We start from the raw sequence: 9,517 nt of genomic DNA on the forward strand, positions 1-9,517 counted from the left end.
ATCGACACGGATAGATGATGGAGCTCATTTTCGAACCACATTATCACGTCACCGCCCACAACACACTCACCTTTTTTTTTTCCTCCGTCCCATCCCATCCCGTCCCACCCCGCCTCCCTTCCACACCCAATAACAAAAAGAAACAACAAAGACGCTTTATCATTCCAACACCCATCACAATTAATTCTCTGTGGCGGCAAAACGCACATCCACATCGGTGTCCTTAACCAATCGGCTTAGCAAGGGCTCCGCATCTGACTCTAAGAGAATTTTCTTCCGCTTGAACGCTACAATTGCCCTCGCGCATCTAAGTCGCACATTAGGTACATTATCACGTGCAAGGACACGGAGCATTGGAAGCACTAGCTGTGAGACCGTTGTACGGTCAAGTTGCTGAACTTCTGACAGAGATTCATAGAAGTGCGCCAACGCAACCCGGTGAAGATAGTTGTTGGCGGTTACCATTAAACTAAGCCTCGGGAACAATGTGTCACGGGACCATGCGAGCCCGCTCTCCGACACAAGTGAACAGCAGGACTGCACCGCCGCATCGCGTATCGCTGCCACACGGTCTACAAGATGCTGCACGCAGATCTCCACCACTTCATCTGCGCTTCTACCCAGAGAGGTAATAAGATGCGGAATCTGCGATATAACAACTTCACGTATGCGCCACTTCGGGTCCTCCGCAAGCGCAACAACGACAGGAATTAGTTTGGGAGCTAGTTCTCGTGCCTCTGCGGTATTTCCCATAGAGCTAAACCCAGAAACGAGGGCCAATCTAACATCCGCCTCAGTGTCCGTAAGCAACTGCGTGCAAGTGGGCACTACAGTGCTGCTCCACATCTCCACCGGAACGTGTTCCACAGACTTCAGGAGTGCACTCGCAAGACACATGCGCACGTGCGAATTGTCGTCGCTTACCAAACGGCAACCACCAGCAAGTACTTCTCGTTTCGAGGTGGCGTCGTGGCAGGCGGCAAGTACCCCAGCCATGTTAAACACAGCAGAGGCACGAATCTCTGCTTCAGAATCCTGAGTGAGCAAACGAAAGAAGGGCATGATTTGCTTTACGTGTGGGGGCGCTAAAACACCCGCCAGTTTGCCAAGGCGATCAGCCGCCATGTACCGCACTCGCCAGGAAACATCTCCCACGAGGGTTTTGACGGCGCCTACGATGTTGCTATGGGTTTCAGGAGGAAGCACTGTGAGAAGCGCCGCAGCCGCTTCGACTGCCTGAAGCCGCACACCATCGCTTGCATCCCGCGAGAATTTTGTGAGTGCATTAAGAAGCTCCGAGCTCCGAGTATCTGGGACCCCAGCCATATGCTTCCCTAGCGAAATACATGCGCTGCGGCGCACCATAATTTCTTCATCGCCACAGAGCGTAATAAAAAGGTTGAAAAGCTGCGTCTTCACAGATGCAGCCACATGTGGGTACGCTGTAGCAATTACGTACGTCACACTGGATCTACATTGTGGCGTGGACTGGCCCAACCGCATCACCAAACCCACAAAATCCCTTCTGGCTTGCACAGCAGCTTCACCCGTCTCACAAAATAGAGCCTTTCCAACTGTTTGTAACGATGAGACCGCCTCATCGCGGACAGTTACTTCGTCCAAACTACACAGTAACTCTAATGGGCCCAATATGCTTTGCACGTGAGCTGGTCCACCAACCTCATGCAGCATCGTTCCGAGTGCATTGGCGAAGACCCGCAGTACCTCATCATTCTCGTCTAGATAGTCTGTCAAGTACGGTAGCAACTCTTCACGGGTTCGTTCAGGTCCCAGTGTGGACGCAATTACGTGAATGCCACGCATGCTGTTTAACCTCGCCTCGGGATCTTCAGATCTGAGGTTGGCAATCATAGACTTGACATTTTTAAAGTGCTCTGACATCCCTACGATGAAATAAAAAAAACTATATTTAGTCTCGCACCTGTACTTGTTACTGTTGTCTCTGAAGAACGAGGATTGTTATTCTCTTCTGGTTATCCTTCCTCGGCCCTTGTTTCTATCCCTCTTCCTTACTGTCTATTCACTCGTTAAGGCGATCGCAGTAGCTGTTAATATTATTATTATTATTTAGTGGCTAATTGTAATTGTCGTCCCCCTCACACTCACCAACCACTCCTTCCTACTCTTCACTCCCCTCTTATTTAAGAAAGAGCCGTTCTCTTCCTGTAGAATTTGACTTTCTTTGCTTCCTTCTGAAGTCCTCAATGCCCTTTCCGCGCGATGATGTTACTTCGGCGGGTGTGGCCGCGATAATTCGCCCTCTTTCTTTCTTAGATATTCTCCTCCTCTTCTCCAATCTCTTTCTATATAAAACAAAAAAAAATGTATTCCCCTCCAGCCTCAGTTTTCTAAAAACGGGGACACGGACCCGAATCACGTCTCCTCAACCGCAACAGTATGAGGGAAGTTACACAAAGGGACGAAGGACTACAAAAAAGAGGGGTTCAGCTACGGAGACGCAAACAATACACGGAAGAAAACTATCCCGCTGACAAGGCGCCCTAGAGAAAGAAGAAAGATGAAGGATTTTTGAAGAAGTGTAAGCGGTTCGGTTTGTGTGTCACAGCAAAAGGGAAAGGACACCAATGTTAAAGAGAAGCGAAAATATTTGCTCGTCACTGGGTGACAAACCCACACACTTAAATTGTGCGCTGTTATAAGGTTTCCCTTTCCTTTACTCAGAAACATTTTTACACGTTTGTTCACCTCCGCCTTTTCATTATTCGTTTACTCATTTCCTAGCTTCACAAAATGACATAACAAACGCAGCAGGGTAACCAACAGGGTTACACCTCCGCTATTGTTAAACGAACAACATTTCTTGAGACTGGAGAGCTTATTCGAAGGAACGAACGACGCAGCTGTAATTTCACTCCTCTTTATTATAACCATGATGAAAAAAGCGAGAGGAGGATGCCCTTCATTGTTCTTGTGGGCGTACAGGCCCCACATTTCGCCACAGTCCTGCTGTGGCCACCGCCACAACACTCACTCTTCCGCCTCACCATCATAATGTTTATCTGTTGCCTCATCACTAACGCTCGAACCCTTAGCGCTTGCAGATGTCGCGTTAAAGTCTTTGGTTGCTCCCTTCTTCACGCTCACACCTCCAGTCTTCACGGTGGGGTCTACGCTTCCAACCGATGCACTAATTTTTGCCTCCACATAACTTCGCGCCCGGGCCTTCACCTTCTCGACGTCTGCCGGCGTGCCGTGCGCCCGCTCAAATGACATGAAGCGCGTTAATACCTGCTGCATCACCTTCGCGGAAAAACTTGTGGAAACTGCACGCTCAAACAAGCCCCTCACGAACACGGCTGATGCAACTTCTGACCTTCGCGCGAGAAGCCCCAGTTCTTGATCCAAATACACGGACCAAACGTCAGACTTCTTGGGCATGCGAAGCAGCAACCCTTCAAACAGAGCACGACCATTCTCAACGCTCCCGTTTCTATACTCATGAACCCCGAGGTGTACAACTACTAATGCATACTCATCACGTTTAAGGGCGTCACTCATATCCTTTAGGACCCGCTTCAGCTGATCCCTTTTGTTATGATCAATGAGAACAGTGCCAAGCCGTTCCCACACACGCGGCACCTTGCGGTTCTTCGACACCATAGCCCGGCACAAGGATAGCAGTTGGTTGAACTTTCGTGTTGCTGAGAATATGTCAGCAAGTCGCTCATACACAACGAGTTCATCAAGGGCATGCCGCAACGCTCGTTTGAAAACAGATGCCAAAGACTCTGCTGTACCATGAAGGTTCTCCAGATTCATGTACGCAACCCACACATTCAGCCGCTCCTGCGTTTCACGCACGCCAATTGTAGTCAATGCCTTCTCCGCCACGAGGCGCGCCTCCTCGAACTGCTGCAACGATACATGATGAGTCATCCACTGTACCCAAAGGTAACTGTTGTTGGGAGATGCAAGCAAGAGCCGCTGGAACTCTTCCGAAGAAGAAGGAACTGCTGTCTCCATCGACCGCTCGTATGCATCAATGGTTTCCTCCAGTTTTCGCTTGCGAATTTTACTTCGATTCACGTTTGTGTTCTCGTCGTCGTCACTATCATCATCATCCGGATCATTAATATCCTCCACCTCTGGTCGGCGATCCCGCTTTTTGTCACGCCACGGAAAACGGCCAACTAGCCCCACTGTGGCGTGCGGTGTAGACGTGTTTGGAAGTATAGCACAACGAACTGCGGGAAGGCCTGCAAAGTGTTGACGGCGGGAGAGCACGAAAAACGGTAAAACATCCTGCAGTGCGGGCTCCTCGGGCACAAACTCCACAGTAAGCTGAAGGCAACTCCCCACAACTGGCTTTTCGTCTCCTGCAGCACTTAAACCCGGCCAGTTATAAATGTAGTACCCGATTACGCTGCACTCGTCACCGCATGGGACCTCCACGATAGCGCAATTGTCATCCGTACATGAAACGAGTACAGTTGCGGAGACGACGCTTCCCGCAGTAACCGATGTAAGAAGTTTCTGCAGCGCATCTACATCACTCGGTGTACGTTCAACAACATCATATTGCACTGTCACATTGACCACATCAACCTGGACATCGTAGTTAAGCAACCGTACTTCAACTGCCCCAGCTTCCTCACTAACATTTTCCAGCACTGCAACAGCGGGAATGCCACCAGGAAGGGATAAGACGACACCCTTCTCGGGTGAAGATTTCACTACACGAGCCATTGCAGTCGTCCCGAGACCGATGAGTGCGTGTTTGCGAAATAACTGCAGGAGGAGAGACAACACCGGGGCTGGGTAAGTAGCCGCTCCGCTCCACAACTCCAGCAACTGTACGCTAAGCAGCCGGTAGTGGTGAACATCACGCGTTGGACGCGCCACGGCACGGATGTGATCATTAGTGGCAAATCGTTTGAGAAGTGCAGCGGCTAATGCATCTCCTCCTAGTGTTTCTACAGTCAATTTACCAAAGCCGCCATTCCCTGGAAGTTGCACAAGAATACCGTCAGGGGCGGCATGATGCACGCGATACTCACGATACTGCATATGTTACACACACGCACACTTCTCCTTTTCTCCCTTCTTTCCTTTTCGCTCTGTTCGAGACGCTGTAAACAACTCTTCACACCCCGACTGTTTATAACGCAGGGAAGCGATGAGAAAAGCAAAAGCGATGAGTAAGAAGTTATTTGGCGTTTGATCAACACAGTAACGTGGGGGGAGCAACGACAGATGAGCAAAGAAGGAGAGTGCGCGCATGCAAATAATGGGTATAGATGCCTTGGTTCTATTTCATCTGGGCATTTGTGGGATTGTGAAATACTCAAAATAAGAGGAAAATAGTGTGTGTGTGTGTGTGAGAAAGCATATATATATATATATATATATATATATATGTGTGTGTATATTAAACAATCTATGTTTTTTTTTAAACGTGATAACTCCCCACTGGATATGGTGAAACAGTGCAGCGCACCACAGACTCATGACTCCTTTGCATGCCCATTTCCTTTCACCTTCAGTTGCACTGTTTTTTATTTATTTGAATCATTCCTCGTACTTGCCACCATCTCCACCAACTCTCAAACTTTCACCGCCGAATCACATACACACACACACCACCCGACCGCAAACTAATTAATACAAAAATCGAACTGAAACGAATCCATGAGGAAAATAACTGCGTTGAAAACACAGCTCTAACCCTCTCCAGAGATTCAATGAGGAATTTAAAGTGTTTGTGCTGTTACTGGCTCACACCTTCCTACACACTTTAAAAACAAGAAAATCATACATTTTACTTGTTCAACCACAGTTCCTTGACAGAAGTTTTTTTTTTAAAGTTACAATAAATACAAGGGAATGAAAGTTATGCAAGAGGGCATACTTCCATATCCCATTGCGGACGCTCCACTTCGTCGCATCTAAATAACGAAGTCTGCACAAATAAGGAAAATCCCCGTGAGTTTGGGGGTAAAAAAAACAAAAAACAAATGCCCTTTGCATCACTTAGTGTACAACAACAGCGAAGAAATTTAAAAAAAAAGGCACATTGAACAAAATCTAGACACCACCACCCATCACATTCCATTCACACGCCAATGCAAAAGATGATTTAAATTTAAGGGAGGGGGTACAGCACACGGATAAACAGTGGAGTAGGTTGCGGCTGCTTCCCTTTTCTGTTTCGTTTCTCTCTTCTCCATCTTTCTTTTTCTTTTGGTATGTGTGTAAAAAATAATGTGTTTGCAAGAACAGTAATAGAAACAAGGTAAAAATGGCTATGAGAAAAACAAAGCCAGACGGAAAGAGACTGACTGAGGGGTAACGAACCTTATTCTTACCTCGTGTCCAGCATACGAACTTTACGACAGATGAAAAGAAAAAAAAGGTGAAAAAGAAACATAAGGGTTGAAACATATATATATATATATATATATCCACCGAACAAATCTCAACCGGTTTTAATGATTTTGAGACCGCAGTCAAGCCTCCTTCCCCCCCCAAAAAAACCGCCGAACAAGACAAAATACACTGGCGCACGTCCCACATGTATATCTGTGTAAGCATTATATAGTCCCTAACCAAACGCACTGCTGTTTCCTTATTATCAATTATTTTCCTTCTCTTTCGAATTACTAAATTCAGCGGTAATTTGTTCAAGGATGTCATGCGATGGCTACTTCTCTTCCTTTACGCAAAGGCGTGTTCCAACTTGCTTCCGCCGCCACGTATGGGTTTAACAATAACACCACGCCCCGGTGACGTAGCAACTGATGATGGCGGTGCACGCGCAGATGGACTTCGAGCTACCAACACGCCTTCTAATGTTGGTGTGAGGCTCCGCCGGCGTATAGGGCTGATATGAGTAGCACGAGGTTTTCTGCTGCTGCTGCTGGTATGGCAGTGGTTCAATAAATCATCATAACGTTGTCTCCAATACAACGCATCGTTACGCGCCGCCTGAAGTTGTGTTCGGTGAGCAGACATTTGCCTTTCCAAACTCTGCTGCAGCTCTTGGTTACTTGCAGACTCCTGACGTAACCCAAACTTCAGGCTTTCAATGCGTTCGTGGCGAATTTGGAGCCGTTTCTCCGCCAACTGCAAATCCAATGATAAAACACTATTGGTGCTTTGAAGCCTCTCAATTTCATCCATTGCGCGTGCCAGACGCCCCTGCAACTCTTCATATTTTTTTCGGATTTGAAGGGTGTCTCCATTCGGGGACTCAACACTAGCACATGCAAGTTCCATCGACCCAGTGTTTGTATTATTATTTCCTGCAGTACCGTCACCAAGAGCTGGTAAGGAACACATAGTTGTCCGACTGCTTATATGAGATGATAACAAGGGTTGGGAAAGGTTGTTAGAAACCGAAGAACAAGTCTCGCGTGTTGCTCCCAATTCAACCAAGGGTCGCCCCTCCTTAATCTGGTTAGGGTACTCATTGCTCTGTGTGGCTAAATTATCTTCTATTGTATCCGAATGACTGCAAAGCTTTGCGACAATAGCGAGAACTCGCTCTCTGTATGAAGAAATACGTCGAGATACAACATCCCCCGTAATGCTCACCTCGCCCAAGACCTCGCGGCAATGCTCGGCGTAGCGTCTGTAGCCATACAATTCTCGTACAGCGATCATGTGTTCCTCTTCCCAAACAGCGTTCTCCTCCCTCAACAATTTAATCAGCGCTGCTTGTTCGGCTAATTGGTTACGAATAGCTTCGGTAGTTCCTTGAGACACACACGGGTTGTCGTGCAGGTGACTAACTTCCGGACTTATACCCTCCCCCGACAATTCATCGTAAATCCCTCGCCGCACCACATCCCCCTCATTTACGGAGCTCTCATCCACCACCCCGTCGGCATTAATAACAGCGTCTGTTTCTTCCAGATGCCCCACCGCCGACGCTTCAGAATGTGGGCCCGGAACTGCAGTGTCGCACGGGCTTGCAACGCGAGTTGCGAAAGTCTCGCCTCCACAGGAAGATTCAGCCACGCCACTAAAACAGTCACTAATCTCCTCACCACCGTGGTTTCCGCTACTGGGAACAGTGACACCCATATCATGGAGCAGCTTTCGAAGTCTCTTTATCTCCACTCGGGCAAGGTCCAGCATACCCTTCAGCTCCTCCGCGGTAAGTTGTTTATTGACAATCGCTACGTTGCAAACGTTCTGTGCGCGCGCTCCAAAGCGCAATGTCGATAACGTCTCCTGATCATTAAATTGTGAAGGACTACAGCACACTACAAGTGCCGTTCGTGAATTGCCTCCAAGAGAGTCTTTGAGGATTCGTGTAAGTTTGCTGTCACGGTACGGCACGTGGGCCTGTTTGTCTGCTAGGCTCATGATCACATGACCAAGAGTTGTGAGTGACTTGTTTATCATTTTTGCTTCTTCCAGCTGCATTCCATCCACATGGGTCTTGGCAACTTTTTCACTCCCCGCAAGGTCAACCAGAAACAGTTTCCCAACAGTTGCAACGTGCTTCGTGTGGTTGACACTCTTAACTGTGATGTTCAACACACAGTGGCTACGGCTGCTCGCTTCATTGCAGGCTGTGGCCGCGGTAACTCTGCGACACACGCCTGAGTTGATAAGCTGCATCATCTCCTCTGCGCTTGACACGTACGGTAACTTACAATTTTCCACATAAAAACCTGAAGGGCCCTCACGTACCTGAAGATTGAGGTTTCCGTGGTCAAGAAGATCTCGAACACGCTCCATGTACACCTCAACGAACATTGCTCGTATCTCAAATTCTAACGCCTCGTCAGCACTATGGATCATATCAAAGATTTGATTGACGGCACGGGGGATGATACCCGCATTAACATTCGCACGTCCGCCCTGTGCTCGTACGGGTCCACGGTCATCGCCAGCGGTGCCGTATAAAGCTGTGCTGATGGTTCCACTTCTTTCCCTACCCACTGCTTCACCAGCACCAAACATGGTATGCGTCTTCCCACTTCCCGTTTGGCCGTAAACAAGCAAAGTTCCATTGTAACCCTTCATTACATCCTTCACTATGGGACGTGCAACCTCATTATAAATTTCGTCCTGCCCCACCTCTGGTGGGTAAACACGCGCGAAGGAAAAACGATATTGATCAACTGCAGTGTCTGCAGAGGGAAATCGGTTGAAGCCATCTCCACCTACCGAGTTGCAGGGAATCGGTTGCTGCCTTGGGGCTCCATTGGACCGCCCGAGCCGCTGACAAGATTGAACTCTGCAGACGACATGATTGGACCCCTCGAGATGAACACACAACCCGCCATTCCGCTCACCTGAACTAAGGGGTCGAAACCTACACGAAACGTGGACATTATCGGCAGAGGGTCGCGATGTTTGCATGAATCGGGGTGGTCAAATGATTGGAGGGAGAGCGTTATCGATAACAAAATTGTCCCCGCTGGGTGACTTGATGGCTTTTCGCGCACGGTTAACCGTTCTAAAATTGCGCAGCCTCACACACCTTCTTGTGCTTCACCCTTTACCTCCCTCCCCCCCCCCC

The 9,517-nt window shown here is 48.4% G+C and overlaps 4 protein-coding genes across 4 annotated transcripts; all 4 read right to left on the minus strand.

The window, feature by feature from the left end:
* Nucleotides 1–180: 180 nt before the first annotated feature.
* On the minus strand, nucleotides 181–1,902 carry TEOVI_000734000 (serine/threonine protein phosphatase 2A regulatory subunit, putative; the record flags this gene model as incomplete). Its single annotated transcript, XM_067227383.1, has 1 exon — nucleotides 181–1,902. One exon carries the CDS (start codon nucleotides 1,900–1,902, stop codon nucleotides 181–183), a length of 1,722 nt encoding a protein of 573 aa, XP_067083484.1.
* Nucleotides 1,903–3,009: 1,107 nt separating this feature from the next.
* Nucleotides 3,010–5,049, minus strand: TEOVI_000734100 (rRNA biogenesis protein, putative; the record flags this gene model as incomplete). The annotated part of the gene is made up of 1 exon (XM_067227384.1): nucleotides 3,010–5,049. The coding sequence occupies one exon, from the start codon at nucleotides 5,047–5,049 to the stop codon at nucleotides 3,010–3,012; it is 2,040 nt and encodes a 679-aa protein (XP_067083485.1).
* Nucleotides 5,050–6,066: 1,017 nt separating this feature from the next.
* On the minus strand, nucleotides 6,067–6,423 carry TEOVI_000734200 (uncharacterized protein; the record flags this gene model as incomplete). Its single annotated transcript, XM_067227385.1, has 1 exon — nucleotides 6,067–6,423. One exon carries the CDS (start codon nucleotides 6,421–6,423, stop codon nucleotides 6,067–6,069), a length of 357 nt encoding a protein of 118 aa, XP_067083486.1.
* Nucleotides 6,424–6,696: 273 nt separating this feature from the next.
* TEOVI_000734300 (kinesin heavy chain, putative) lies at nucleotides 6,697–9,357 on the minus strand (the record flags this gene model as incomplete). The annotated part of the gene is made up of 1 exon (XM_067227386.1): nucleotides 6,697–9,357. The coding sequence occupies one exon, from the start codon at nucleotides 9,355–9,357 to the stop codon at nucleotides 6,697–6,699; it is 2,661 nt and encodes an 886-aa protein (XP_067083487.1).
* Nucleotides 9,358–9,517: the final 160 nt, after the last annotated feature.

Source organism: Trypanosoma equiperdum, assembly GCF_001457755.1.
Source record: "Trypanosoma equiperdum strain OVI genome assembly, contig: ctg_963, whole genome shotgun sequence".
Lineage (NCBI taxonomy): Eukaryota > Euglenozoa > Kinetoplastea > Trypanosomatida > Trypanosomatidae > Trypanosoma > Trypanosoma equiperdum.